General features: G+C 43.5%; 1 protein-coding gene across 21 annotated transcripts in view; it reads right to left on the minus strand.

The window, feature by feature from the left end:
• The window catches only part of LPP (LIM domain containing preferred translocation partner in lipoma), a 315,569-nt gene that overhangs the window by 68,252 nt on the left and 232,192 nt on the right, over positions 1-15,125 (minus strand). For all 21 annotated transcript variants that reach the window (XM_058844348.1, XM_058844351.1, XM_058844340.1 and 18 more), the window contains one exon: positions 444-567. In XM_058844348.1, coding sequence (XP_058700331.1) covers positions 444-567 — 124 coding nt within the window. The remainder of the gene's footprint in view (positions 1-443; positions 568-15,125) is intronic.

The raw sequence follows: 15,125 nt of genomic DNA on the forward strand, positions 1-15,125 counted from the left end.
CTGATTGACTTAAAATGGATTTCCTTTTAATCTGTGCCAGCACACAGAAAATGAAAATCCATGCCTTGGAAGCAGAACACATTTACACTGCCAGATTTTTTTGCAGCTGCAATGAGAAGGGATGGGGCAGGCAGGCACAACAGCAACCGCACCTGAATTCAGACTGGTAGCCTGGAAGCTGGGGACAGATGGTGTGAAAATGAACCAGACACTGAAAAATTCAACTTTATATCCAGTAAGACTATAAACATACAGTGAGTGAGCATGAGATTTATGCTGAAATTACAGAGGAATTCCTATGGATGATTACACTTCCAGCCCAAGCATGGAAAGCACATCCATCAACAGGAGTGTCACTACGTTACCAGTGCAGCAGTCAGGCCTCCCATTACTGAACAACGTAAATACAGAAGAGGGCCACGGACACTTGTGACATGGCTCACCAAAGTACTCATCAGAGGGAAGATTCTCCATGTCATACAGCATTTTCTTGGTCAGATGTTCCAGCTCATCCTCAGGCCTGAAGGCAGGTGTGCCTGATGCAGGTCCAGCGCTTGGATACCCACCCTGAAAAAAAAAAAGAACAGCCTGTGATGTGGTATAAAAGCATTCACACACAGTAAGGGGGTATATTGGCTGTTCAGTGCTGAACTTCATTCTTTGTCTTATTTTTTTTTTTTAAGACCCAAGGCATTCAAGCAAGTAAACACCTAACTTCATGTAATGAAAACAGACTCTGGAGAACAGCCAGTGAAGTACTATATATCCTCCCAGATGGGAAGAATCCCCATAATTAGATGTCTACTGGGTAGCACATAATAATAAATAAAGCAGATTATTCCAAGAATAACATGATACAATCATTCTCCAAAACTGAAAAAGGCTTTGGAAGCATTTAAGTTCAGACTTGGTAAAAGTTTCCATCACTTAACAACACAACGTAAAAGACAGTTGTACAGTGGTAGAGCATATGGACAAAGACAAATAACCCCAAGCTGCTAGTTATGTTCTCTTCTCCTTTGTTTCGACACAAATCCTGCTCTTAACATTAGTGAGATCAGGAGCTGGTCTAAATATTTTTTTTACTAGAGATACAAAGGTTTTAATACGTGTGTAGAAACTCAGATGTCTTGGCCTTCATAAACTAACAGCTGCATACAGTATTTGCAGCCTGTCTCAGAGAGTCTCCTCCCTGGAAAACACCCAAAGTATGGCATATTTTGAGAAACACAGAAGTAGCCTTATGCCTAGAAGTTTCTTAGAAGAAGCTAAGTTTGGTGTCCATAAGGAGAAACTCGGTCATTTCAGGATTAAAAGATGCTGACACCAGCTCTCCTTGTGTGCACTGCTTTCTTCAAAGACTTGCATATGGAAACTAACTTATTTATAAAACACATCATTTTAGTAAAGCAAATGATTTCATTGATTAATTGCTGCCTACATCAAGGATTGGACCTTTGATATGAAACAAGGAAACATTTTTTCCATGCTCCATAACTACTTAAATGGCAAGAAAATGTAAGATCACTGGAGAAACAATACACTGACCACTTCTAGGGACTACATCTGTCATGATGAATCTTTATTGAGCCAGTGATGTTCAACAGAGAACAGCAGCTTTAAAGCACCGCACTTCAAGAGAATTAACTGTATGCTTCCATGCTTTTTTCTTTCAGGAAAGAAGGAGATTTCAAATGAGACATCAATCAATGTAGAGAAGGCCTCAGAACAGCACTCTGCGATAAAACTTCAACCATCCACTCCCAAAACCCAAACACCTGCATCATGTTCCTGTCTCCATCACACTTAATTTTCTAGGGTCCATGCTAAGCTGTACCATCATCCTTCTCACTTGGCCTCAGCAGGTGCCTGTGCTCCCTGGAAGGGCTGGATTTGCTGTGCACACACTCAGTACAGCCGCTGCCCCCACTGCCTGCCTAAAATCCACACTGCAGCAGAGTAGCAGCAGTTCAGAAGGCAGAGGGGTGGCATGGTCCCCTAGGGAAAAAAGTGTACCTGGAATAAGCCCCAGGCTGGATGAATTTCCCTGAAGGGCTGTGCAAAGTCTGTTTGCCACACATTTATCCTCCTTGACTGAGAACATGGCTTGGACCTAACTTACATTCAGAGTTTTCCAGAGATGTTTTCTTTTTTCTTTGCTTATGATTTTTTTTCTGAGCAATATTTAAAGATTTTGTGCACTTCTCCAGGAATTCTAGTTGTCTAGCAGTTGTCCTGAGGAAGCTGTTGAGTATCTGGAAATGCTGAATGTCCACATACAGAGCAGTAAACTTTTTTGTACAAATGCAACCATGCTGATGTGTTTGGGTTACCACAATTTACTTTTTCACATGGGGAGGCAGACAGTATGGTGCACCTGCATTTGCCTTCTAAAACATGTAAGTGTCATCTCTGTGGGATACTTAATTTTGGTATGGATAAGGCCATTTGTATGACTAGAAGTTCTAGAAGCAGGTATTTGACACACAACACCCAGACTCCCTTGACCAGAGCTTTGTGGCTTTTTTTAGAAGGACTAGTCTACATCTGCTTCTTTAGAAATAGTATATAGCACAATCCTAAAAAATAAAATAAAAAAAAAAATTCTAAATAAGTCAATGTAAGACACTTAATCTTGGAACAACCTGGTTTTTCCTTTTGCTCTCTTGTTCCTAAGAGCTGATCACAAATCTTGCCTGAACATATATTTTAAGACAGCAAGTGCAGCCAAGGATTTATTAACTTGAGAAATCATTCTGATAACTGAGCTTCTATTCCCGTTATTGTACCTATTTCAGTTTCCATGCAGAAAAGAATGACCACTGCCATTCCATCAACAGAGACTCCTTTCCTAGACTTTGCAGGGAGAAGACAGCATGGTCTGAAGCTGATGATGGTTCCCATGCCTGTATTTCCCGTTAGTCATCACCAGCCTCTTCTGCTGGGCTCTGTCCACACACTCTCTGAAACACTGCCTTTACCCTTGGGCCCTGTAATATAAATGGACCAAAAGAGAAGGCACAAACCACAGTCTGTTCAAAGACAAGAGCAGTGAGATACATGGAGCTGAAGCAATTTGCCCAGAATCACACGTGGGCTCTAAGGCAAAGACAAATCCTGCATCCAGGCTGCTGGGAGCCCTACACCCTCCAGCCTCACACACAGCCCACTGGGGCTGTACCTGGCATTGCAGACCTACACTGAACACTCTGCAACCCAAAGCCACTGCACCTGCAGGCCACCACAGCCAGGCTTAGGCAGGAGCTGAGTGAAGCCTCTCCCTCTTTTCCATGCAGGCTTCACACACCTCCTGACTGGGGAGCCCTCCATAACTAATTCATAAGGGCTTGGACTAGGTCCTTTAAAATTGAAGACCAAAATCTGCAAATTTTTAGTTTTGTCTGTCTCTCTCTGGTTTTGGAGGCCACACTGCCTCATACACACAATAAATAGGCTGCTCTTGTATTCTATCTACATTGCACTTTTCCAAACCAGGCAGATTTCCTATCCAGTACCCAATGTCAGCAGAAATAACAAATACCAACCACAATGTTATGAGACACTTTAACTTATTTTGACTAAAATGCTATGCTTTTTTGACCAGCATTTAGTGTATGTGTGTGTAGCACTACCATCAGTAGTGCTAGGCACATCTTCTTCCTCCTCCCACGGCACATGCTGACTACATGCCTCCAGGAAAATGCATTTCATGCATATGAACGTGCTGTTTGCTGGGACATGAATACATACAAACACAGAGAGGCAAGAGTATCCTTAGTCCAATATAAAATGCTTGTTTCAGCAAAACAGTTTCCTTCCTCCTCCTTTGTTAGGTCAGGGTAAAAATACAACTGGCTTTCCTTACAAAACAGAGTTGTGGTGTTGTTGTTTATACTGAACTTCCTCTATTTTCTCCTGATCTGTACAATATTCAAGGCTGTCTAGAAATCCAATTTGCTGTCTGATCTACCAGTTAACTTCACGCATTCTCTTTTCTCCATGATGCCTCAATGCACACAAATATCCATTCCCTTAGCCAGACACAGCTCAAAGAAAGGGATTGCATTGACTTGCAGACCCCGAGCACCACTCTGTCTGGCTAACCACAGAAGCATCAGGGATGATAAACTGATCCACGAAAATGGAAAAGAGCTCAGCAAAAAGCGGGCAGGAGTGACTATGCTTTGGAAGCACAGACACCTGAGTACCTCCTTTGCTACTGTCATCAAACAGCGAGCCACTTGAGGAAAGAGAAGCTTGCAGGAGCAAGCTCAGGAAGAGAAGAGGATTGCAGTAGCATGTGTAGATACAGAAGCATTCCTAAATAAACACTGTCCTGCATACTTAGTTGGGATGTTAAGGAAAACACCAGCACTTCCAGGGTTAAGGCCTGTAGCAGACAGTATCTTCATGTTACAAAGGAAATGAACTAATTGCTTGTGTCACTATCAAAATGCTACAACATCTGGCTCATCTTCCTTATTAAAGTTCAGTTCCTGAAAAGCCAGGTCAAAAGAAGCAGTCGTGTGGAATCACTGCATAATTATTTTGGTACACAAAGCTGATACTTGTTTCAGTGTTTCCCTGGCACATGTTTTCTACTCCAGACCTGCTTCAGATGTAAGGGCTGCCCAGAAAAGGGATCTCTGCAGTCAGTGTGGTTCATTGACCAACAAGAACTTTCCCCATCCCCACGTAAGAATTTATCCATATGGGTAAAAACTGCAGTGCAAACTCTGCAAAGACATCTGAAGATGATGCTGTGATTAAGGCACCACCATTCAGAATACACTGTATGTGGTCATTTTTCTTGTCCATTTGCAAACATTGTAGAAGAAGCTGCTTCTCTCTGGGAGAAAATAACTTCAATTATGTGTTTTCAGTTACAGAAACGTGGAAATGATCTTCTTTTCAGAAGGTAGAATTAGCTGAATATGGAATTGAAAGGCAGCCAGAAACATCTTTCACTGATAGTTACTTTCTCTTCATTTTTCTCCTCCTGCTTCAACTGCATGAAGTTAGTCCTTTCACTTCACCTCACCAATACTAATTGCCAGTTAAAAAGTAAGGCAGCATAATTTTTCTTGTTCAATGGTTTGACAAAGACCACATTTTTAAAAAAAGTTATTGACTGTCCAAAACAATCACAAACTTTCAGAGCAAGAAATCCAGCATAGTGCCACATCTCTCATGAGTTGTGCTCCCAAGGAAGTATCAAGATTGCCTACAGCTGTAATTCAGTTTATAATTAAGGCCAACTCTTACAGAGAAGATGCATTAGAAAAAAATATTTTTATTCTTGATTTATTTTCCCAGTGAAAGGTTACAGCTGCCAGAGTACATAAAGATTCCTGAAAAGAGGATTCTGCCTGGAATCTTTGCAAGCATGCACGTTCCTGGGTTTACTCCTGGTCAGAGGAGAGCTCACCAAGATCCTCTGAAGAAGCTGCCGTGCATGAGGAGATACCCATTGGCAGCCAGTGCCCTCCAGCCCACTCCAGACAACCAAAATTTCAAGTGTTGGGCTACCAGGAGAGAGGGCTCTTCTGGGACATGCCAGAGTGGAACAAGCTGCCGGTTCCCTCACTGCCTACCTGTCCTACCACCCCAGAGCAAATCAGCAGCACACAATGTGCAGTTCTGCCAACAGAGCCCTCATTTGTTTAACACTGCCTGGCTTTGAAATAGGACAGTTTTGTAACTGCTTCAAAGCTCTAGAGGATATTTTTTTTTATTTTTAAACTTCATTATTGCAACTGTATCCTCACTTAGCTATCCGTGCACATTGCCTGTCCTAATCCTGCTAAGCTCTTAGTTTCAGTGATCTCTTGTGGCATTAAGCTATACAGAATTTGAGTAATAATAACAATAAAAGTATTTTCCTCTGTTTTAACTTCACAGCCTGCAATTTTGCACAATTGTCTCATTTTTTTACACTGTGAAACTGGGATGCAGACACGTTCAGTATCTTGTCGATAGCTTTAAAAGATTGTAGAGCCAGAATGCAAAATCACTATGGAATTTAGAGGTTTCCTGGACTTCTGAAAATCCAGCTGCTCATAGACATGTCTATTTTGACTCACCAGAGCACAGCTTTTAGCTTACAGTTATGAACCAAAAATCTTGGTCTTTGTGTACTGACGCTGAATTCAACAGGCTGACCATACATGCACCCTAATTACTCTGTAAAATGTGTTTAACAATATTTCTGTCTTAATTAATCAGTGCTGCAGAGCTGTTCAAGCTTCTGTGATATAAGTGACTACACAGAGACAGAGCCTTTCATTAAGCCTCAAGCATAGTAACAAATGAACATGACTGTTTTGTCCTTGGATTGTTTTATGCTATTATATGTAAACAGACTAAGTAGCTTTTCTTGCTCGTCTTCATATTCTCAGTAATGTTTTGAATCTGGAAGGGCTGGTTATTTTTGCTAGGTATTATAAAAACTGGATTCTCTGTAAACACCACCATCTGCTTCTGGCTTTTGCACTGAGCATGACTGTGTTAAATGACACCTTCCACTGCTATTCTGGTGAATCCGTGCTTCTGCTGGACATTATGGACCGTTTATATATTCAGGGTTAACAGCAGATGTGCAAGATTTTTATGGAGCAACATTGACCATTTCTCATTATAAAATACAAAGCAGTGGCTGGTTCTCCAAGTAATAAATTTTTTACATGTTATGTCAGGAAACAGCAGATTTAAGCTATATTTCACATATAAAATACTACATTTCAATGTCCCATTGGTGCTTAAATGTATATACAGAAACAAATGCAGCAGTGCCTGATCTTGCCTGGGGCCTCTTGGCCCTATCATTACACAAATATGCTTTACTTGTTAAGGCTTATCGCATATGAAAAGAGGAGCAGGCTGTTTTGTTTTGTGTTTTTCCATTAACCCCACTTATTTGGTAACAGACATTTTAGACACTTTAAAAAAAGCTAGGAACTCAAGGAACAGCTGGATGGTGCTACTTGAGAGAGAATGAGCCACCATTATTATACCCATATGCAAATAAAGAGACTGTACCATTTTAGCCCTATGTTTTTGTCTGGAAGAGCTCGGTCTGCTCCATAAAATTACATCAGGAGGTCCTATGCTTACTCATCTATTTGTTTCAAGATCAAAGGCTTTATTCTGCTCTAAGCTGCTTGCCTTGCCACATCTCTCTGGGCACAGAGTAAAGCACTCTCTCACTCCCATGGATCATCACCAGCAGTAAAGACCCTACAGGCTGCTTATCAACTTCCCTCGTCCTCCCATCTTAATACTGTGGGTTTCCAGGATGGTCTTCAAAGCATTAAATAATTAAGCATTGTATTTACTGTGATCAACAGGTCAAAATCTCCATTTCAGAGTAGGAGCCATAAGCTTCCATAGGAGATAACAGTCTCACAGCTTTGATCCTGAGCTGCACAGCAAACTGCTGTACAAGAGTTTAAATTAACTTTTTGACAACTTGGTTATAGATCCTGGGGTGCACAGTGCATCTAGGACTCCTTTCTTGGGTAGGTGATGAGCCTCAAGACCTGTACAGGGCTCCCTTGTGCCAGTCCAAGGTGGCATCAAGAGACATCAAGCTGTGGGGGGCTCCAGTGGCAGTGACTGGCACTCCAAGGGCTCATGGTCTCACCACCAACCAAGACATATTCCCATCTAATACAATAAGCACAGAGGCAAACCTAATAAAAATGGGAATGCTTCAATATTCTTACTGATGAAAAGAGATGTGTTTGCTGACACAGTACTCAACTCGCCCAGATGAAATGACTGAAAGAAGCACCTTCCTTCCAAAGCCTACCCTTCCAGAAGCACCCTTAAAATCCAATGAAATACTTGAGCCTTCTTAAGTTTTTCATTGGCAAAGCCCTTCAGAAGGGCAGAGCTGAAGAGTTTCCACAGGCACTGAGGGCTCACACAGGCGTCCGGCGCGGTGACCGCAGTGCCCAGGGAGCTCCCCAGCTCTCCTCACCACCATTCACCCCAGAGCTGGGGCTGGAGCCGGCCCCTCTGCACCAGCACCACCTGCCCTGCGGTTCAGCTTCGGCACCCAGTGAAAAAACAGGCGGCCCCAGCTGCGGGGCCTTAGCAGGTAACAAAAACAGAAGTGCCCGGGCATCGCTTGTGTCAAAAGAAAAATAAATCTCACCATTTTAATGGTACTAATTTTGCATGTGAAACTTGCATTCATACTGTATTAACAGTTTAAATATAGCTTTTTTGCCAGAAGCCTGAATAGGCTAGAAAAGATACTTAAAATATGCAAATTGTGTTTCTGTTTTAATACACAAAGAAACCTAAAATCACATCACTTTCCATCACCAAGACAGGTTTTAATATAAGGTTTTTTCATGTGAAAACTGTAACAGCAAACAAATGGTTAACCAAGTGTGTTTAACCCACTATCTGTATTCTCACTTTTAGTCAACTGTGACATGGGCCATTACACTTCCCAGGACGCCAATGACTTAAATGAAGACTACATATTTTGCTTAACATTAAAAGATTATATATATAAATTACAGTAAGCAAAGGCTTCTCAGACTGGAGCGCGTGTTTGGTTCAACTTCCATAGCATTGGAGGATAGGATTCCTGAGCTTTATCCTCAGCAATATTCTTAACTAGTCTGATCCTGCACCCTGCTGTTATAAATGGTGTTCATAATGCTTGGCTGTCTCGAGAGAGTTTGAGAGGCTCAATGAACTCTTCATTACAAAATGCTTTGAGATCCTTGAATGAAAGATGCTGAATGAGTACAAATCATGACTATTATTAATTACCTTTCCTAGCCAAAATTGTGCCTCCTTTCACTCACATGTGCCTACATTTTGTCTTTTAATACTATAACATCTTCAAAACAGACACTGATCTCCTAACATGACCTGAGTGGTCTTGTATAAATAAAAGTGATTAGAATAATATTTGAGGAATCAATAGTGTGACAATAGCAAATTTCATTCCTGATGGATTCAGAAGCTTCTTCCTTATTTCACAACTGGAAGACTTCACCATTTTACTCATGTTCCAATCCCAGAATCACCTGTTCTCTTTTCCTTATGTGTAGCTGCTTTCATTCTAAGAGCTTTCCTGTTTTTCATTTAAATTTGCACAGGCCATGTTTCTTGAAGAGGTTACTGGAGGGTGCCAACCCATTTTAACAAAATGAGTACAAGTTCCTTTGGAAAGAAAATTGGGAGCTCCAAACATGTCAGAGAGTGTAAGCACTGAGTACAATCCTTCATTTGACTTTGAATCTCTCATAAACTGAGGCAGAAAAAAGGAGGCAGAAATTGAAGAGACAGTTCAGACGTCTGGATTCTGCTCAGGCCATCTTATAGTGTTCACCTCTCGGCCAAGGTGCGCTTCAAGGGTGAAAAAATTTTCAAAGTGACACCTTTTCCAGTGATGCAAGAGAAAAAAGAACTTGCAAATAATAATGAGAAGACTGCCACTCATTGAAGCCAGAGGGAGATCTCATTTGCTTGCACATCCAGGTCTTGTGGTGAAAGACTGTAGAGAAGATTATTAAAAGGATACCAACACAACTCAAGACATATGTAAGCATTAAAGATCAGAATTCACCTCATCTCTACCTCAATTAAAGCATCTCTATATTTTATACCATCTATATGGATAGTTTTGTTGCTGAATTGCTTTATTGACCTTTAAGAGACTGAGGCTTTACTGCATTTAAACTAATTCTCCTCATGAAGAGCCCTCTGCAGGTATCTGTAGGTCACCTGGATCTCAGCTCAGTCATCTAACATCCCATCAAGTACCATTTGCAAACACATGTTATTTAATTCACGAGGAGCAATTGCCCTGCCCGTCAGTGTTGAGCAGACCACACAGCAAGCCCTGGCCTCTCTATCTCCAGCCCAAGAGGACAACAGCCCCCTCACAAAATTACCAGGCTGGAGTTGGTCATCAGTGGTGATTAAAAAGTTAGAGAACTCTTCACCTTCTGTTTTATGGAGGTCCCCACCAAAAGCAGGCAGTTTGCTCACAGACCTGATGCTGCTCACTCACATGACAGTCTGGGGAAGGGTTTGGCAGCTGGCTCACCCACGGGGCATTACCTGCTACTGTGATGCTGAGCAACATCAGGCAGAGGACAAGACACACTGGCAGTAAGGAGAGGGGTGGTAAAATTAAACAGTACCATCAGCAGCAGAGGGAGAGAAAGAAGAGACAGGAAAAGAAGGGGGAAAGAGTGTAAGGCTGCAGCCTCAAGTGAGTGTCACCTTGATAGCCTAAGCACTGTTGCTTTAGAAGAGACTTGTACATGTTTCACTATCAGTTACCTCAGGATAATCAGAAATCATATTTTCAGGACAAAGCAGTGCCAAATTCTATACTGCACTTGGAAGAAAAAGGCCAGGGTAAATGCCCGTCATCTAGATTATAATTTATTTCACCCAATGTACTTACAAAAATGATCTCTCATTTGGCTCACAGCAGTAGAAATTTCTCAACAAAGTCATAATTCTCCTGTAATAGAGTCCAGGGCAGTAAAGTATTACTCAAGTAAAAACTCCAAGTCTCCCTAGAAAAACTATCCCTGCTCAGGAATTTCCCACAATCACAAGGGAGGGGAGCTGAGAAAAGGGCAGCAAGAGAAGAGGAATGATTTTTCCTCAGAGAGAACCACAGGCTAAAAGACCCAGCATATCCCAACTGGTGGCCAAATCATGGCAGGGAGGCAAAGCAGGGGTTATGGGCTATCAAAAAATGCTGCAGGAAGTTTCACCATGACTATTCAGTATTCAAAGGGTCTCAACCTTTTCCTTGCAACCTGCTGGAACAGGAGTGAGTTTGCTATTCTATTCCTGTTGTGGATCCTATGAATTCTGCTTGTGCAGAGGGCAGGAGATGGCCCTTGGAGAAGAGCCCCAGGAGCAGGGAAGTGAAGGTCAGGTCTGGAATGAGGGCTCTGACAACATGAGGAGGAACAAGTAGGGAGGGAGACAGGAGAAAGAGCAAATTACATTTAGCAACACAAATAAAGCAATTAAAAACTATAATGGCAGGAGAGAAGTACTGGTAGAAAGAGGGGAAAACCACTCAGAAGGCAGCATGTAGTAAGTGATTTGAGCCAGAGCCCAGCATCAAAACGGAGGATGGGATGAGGCAGAGAGAAAGGAGAAAAAAGTGCAGCCTGGCTAGGAGCTTCCAGAGCTGGCAAGAGTCCATGAAGAGAGGGCACATGGAGATATGTACCCACCACAGACAGAGTGGCTTAGGGAAGTGCAAGGAGCTGTATGAAATGGAAAGATGGACTAACAGCACCCTCAGAGCAGGGAGCAAGCAGGAAAGCAAGACCAAAGGAGAGGCATCAGTGTCAGCTGATTTTACTGAATAATTTCCTATGTACAGGAACTATCCAGTGCTAACAAAACCCAGCAGTTTCAGTCTCTGGGTTTGATGGGACAACATGGGCCCAGGGCAGAACACTACACCTGCAGTGTCACTTTTGATTCCCTCATGGAAGAGGTGTGTGGGGTTTCAATGTCAATGATCCTCCATTCCACTTCCCCTGCCACATGTAGTGTGTGATCCCACATTTGTCACAGGAATGCTTTCCAGCCAAACAGAAAACTACTTTTATGGCCTTGATGCTTAATGGCCATAAATGCATAGGGGCTTGTGCTGTGTGCTACAGAAGTACCTATGGAAGAAAGGACAAGGAGAAGGAAATTTGCTTGGCACTGGAGCCAGAAGGGAATAGATTCCCTACATTCAGAGCTTTTCTACTGCTTTTCCTTATCCTCTGCTTTCTCATCAGCCTCTCAAAAAGCCCCAGGATCTTGGCAGCCAAACCAGGCTGTGCACTAAGGAAGGGAATCTAACTTCCCAGCTGCAGCCTCTAAGGCTGCCGCCATCCTGAGGGCACAGTCACTGTACTGACACACAGACCTAATGATCTATACTGTTCAAGGCATCAAATGCTTGAAGAAACTCACCCTGCTCAGAAGGCCACGCTCAAGCTGTATTTCTGTGCCATCTTTTGTGTGAGGCTGGGACTAACTCTGAGGAGGTCAGGAAGAGCCTGATGGCTCAATAAATGAGACACTTGGGAGAGTTAGTTGAGCTGACAGCTCAACAAGATCCATGTTTAATTGTCAAAACATTCCTCCTTGTACAGAGATGCAGCTAAGAAGGCTGTCCACATCCATCCTGGGCTGAAGACAGCCTTATCTCACTAATTGGTTGAGCAGTACTTAGTGGAGAATGGAGTGAACTGGCAGAGGTGGTGGCATGTGCAATTAGAGCTGAGGAGGCTGAGGGCTGTGGCTGGACACAACACTGTGCCTGGACCGTTCTGATACATTGGAAAGATCTCTTTGTCCATGAACCATTTTCAGGTCCTGTTCAGCCACAACAGCAGCAGCCTCCTGTGTTTTAATGACTGAGCAGCTCACAGGTTGACCGAGCAAAGGCTGAAGGGGAAAAACAAAGGTGTAGATATATATAGTTTTGCTGAATTTACTTGAAAAGGATGGGGTAGACATTCAGATGGTGCAAATCAGAGTCGCTCCAGGGAACTCGCTGATTTACACAGCAGTGGAGAATCTAGCTCAACACGTCAAAGAGAGCAATGTACTCAGGTGTACATTGGTAGGTTGAGAGGCACTATTTGAGTCAACAAGGCTGTCCAAACCTGGACCAGACTGACTGCAGCCCCCTGAGCCCTCAGCTGTGTTTGTCTCTCACAGAACATATGACACAGAAAGAAAACTGGCTTCTAGACTGCCAGACCAAGAGTGAACACCAGAGACAAAGACCCCACTCTCTGAGGATATGGGTGATTGACATTAGCTTCCTCGCAGGTGACACTCCAGGGCTTACTTAAAAATAAAGTTAAAAGTCTCTGTCCCCATCTGTGGAGCATGTCAGTCTAACTTTCATGGGCTCCTGTTACCAACTCCCAGCCCAAGCAAACATTTTTCAGAGCCTCCTCTCTCCTGGCTCCTTTTGAGGACCTGACTCCCTCTTTTAGAGGACCTTCAGAGCAAGCATGCCTCCTCCACCTCCTTCCTCATCCACACTTGTAGATGCAAGAGCCATGCAAATTTCAACAGCATGTCTAGAAAAACAGTTGAGAACATCAAACACTTTACAGACTCCTTCCTCTTCTTTCTCTAAATACAATGTACTCTCTCCATGTTCCCTTTCTGCCCTTCTACATTAGTTTTACACTTAAAGAAGGGACTCAGGCCCCCTCCCAGTGTAGGACCCTCATCTGAAAATCACTCACACACTTTAGAGTGTTTGCAACACAGAGGATGAGAAAATGAGGCCAGCAAAGTGCTGGAAGGGATTGCCTGGGGAGAGTCTGTGATTTCCATCACCGAGGCTTTTCAGAGTAGGAACAAACAAATATTTGTGAAGAATAGCTTAGGCAGAGTTGATCCTGCCTCTGAGCAGCAGACAGATCTTCAAGTCTGTTCCAGCTTTACTGTTTATGCTTCTGTGATTGTGATAGCAGTTGTGACATATTCTGCAACGGAGTTGAGCAAAGCCAGCTGAAAGCCCTATGGATCATCTTCAGGGCTGAAGCTGCTTACAGGAAAGGAAGCTCATATGCAGTGTTAAGTTACTTGGTGGTTTTGTTCCAAACACTAAATCAAGGAAAGTTTGTTCAGCAATGGTAAGTCAAAGAAGCTAAGTCCTAGGCAGGCCCTGTCCTGCTTTTACCATCTCCAAATGCTGTATCTCCAGCTTTGACTCCAGGTGCAAGAGGCAGCACATTCAGAGCACCCACTGTATGGTCAGTAAATATTTGTGTTAGACAAACAGCCGGCTTCTTTTGTCCTAGTCCTCAGGAATGCCCATCTGGCACTCGGTGCTGAATCTATTAAAACCTCCCAGAAGCTAGACAGGATGCAGTGAGTCTGGCCAGGAGCATGGAAATGGCAGGCAAAAAGCATTCAGAAAATCATCATAGGTGCCCCAGACTGCAAAATGCTCCACGTGTCTGTTGTGCAAAAACCCACGTGTGTCCGCAGTGGATTGAAGGAAAGAAGTTACTCCAGAATCATCAATGCCAGCTCTCCCTGCAATACAACCTTCTGGGGAAAACAAATGGTAGGGGAGCTATCTAATCTACTCATCGCAAAGACTTTATGCCACAAGACGGTATTTACTAGCTGGTACCAGACAACATTCAAGTAAGAACAGAAAGTCACTTTCCCAACACTCCTTGTGAATTGCTCCCATCTGTGCAAGAGAGCAATCCAAAGCCCTTATGCCCATGACAGCGCTGCAATCACACGCTTCGTGTTTTACACCCAAAATAGCGCCAGTCAGACCACGGTGAGGCTCGCACATCCCATGCAGCTGCGCTGATGAAGAGGAGCCACTGGAAGCGGTGCTGGGGGCGCGGGTTGCTAGGGAACGTGGCAAAGCCGCTGCAGATTTCCCCACCGCTCACCGGCTCTTTCCCCTCTTCCCATCTCGCTCACGCTGTGCCAGCGTCTTCGCCCTGAGAGTGCCGCTCTTCCTGTCTGAAGTGTGCAAAAACAAATCTGCCAGCAACAATGGAGCACGATTGCTTGGCATGTGTTCCCGAGGAAAGAAATCGCTCCAGCCTTTGATTTTCAAAGGCAGCCAGCTGACAGCTTGGGATAAAAATCCATTCTCACCATTTTCTCCATGTCTGTGTGTTATTTCATTCCACCTGTGCTATGGTTAAGGGTGGGTGGCAAGCCCAGGTGGCACAACTCAACAAGCTGAGTTTGTGAGAGCTGTGTCAGCTTGCAGATGGCAAGACTGGTGCCCTGAGTGTCACACTGTGTCCCCTGAACCCCTTCACTTCCCCTAATGTGCTGTTCTTTGGAAGGTGGCTGCAGGAGCCAGCTCAGCTCTGTGAATATGGCTGGGCACTGCATGGTGCTCCCACTGCTCCAGTAGCCAGCAGGGCTTATGAAAAAGGGCACACAACAAAAGGAAGAGCTACCAGAGAACTGGGAGGGAAAGGAGAAGAAATTTCTGCCTTCTTAAAAAAGAGCTAGGAGAAAGAAAGACCAGTGACCAAGGTGGAAACATAAGGCTTTCCAGTATTAATCAATTTTTAAACAATTTGACTGAATGATTAGGAAATGCAATGCTCCCT

This window comes from Poecile atricapillus, chromosome 8 (genome assembly GCF_030490865.1).
Source record: "Poecile atricapillus isolate bPoeAtr1 chromosome 8, bPoeAtr1.hap1, whole genome shotgun sequence".
Taxonomy (NCBI): Eukaryota; Metazoa; Chordata; class Aves; order Passeriformes; family Paridae; genus Poecile; species Poecile atricapillus.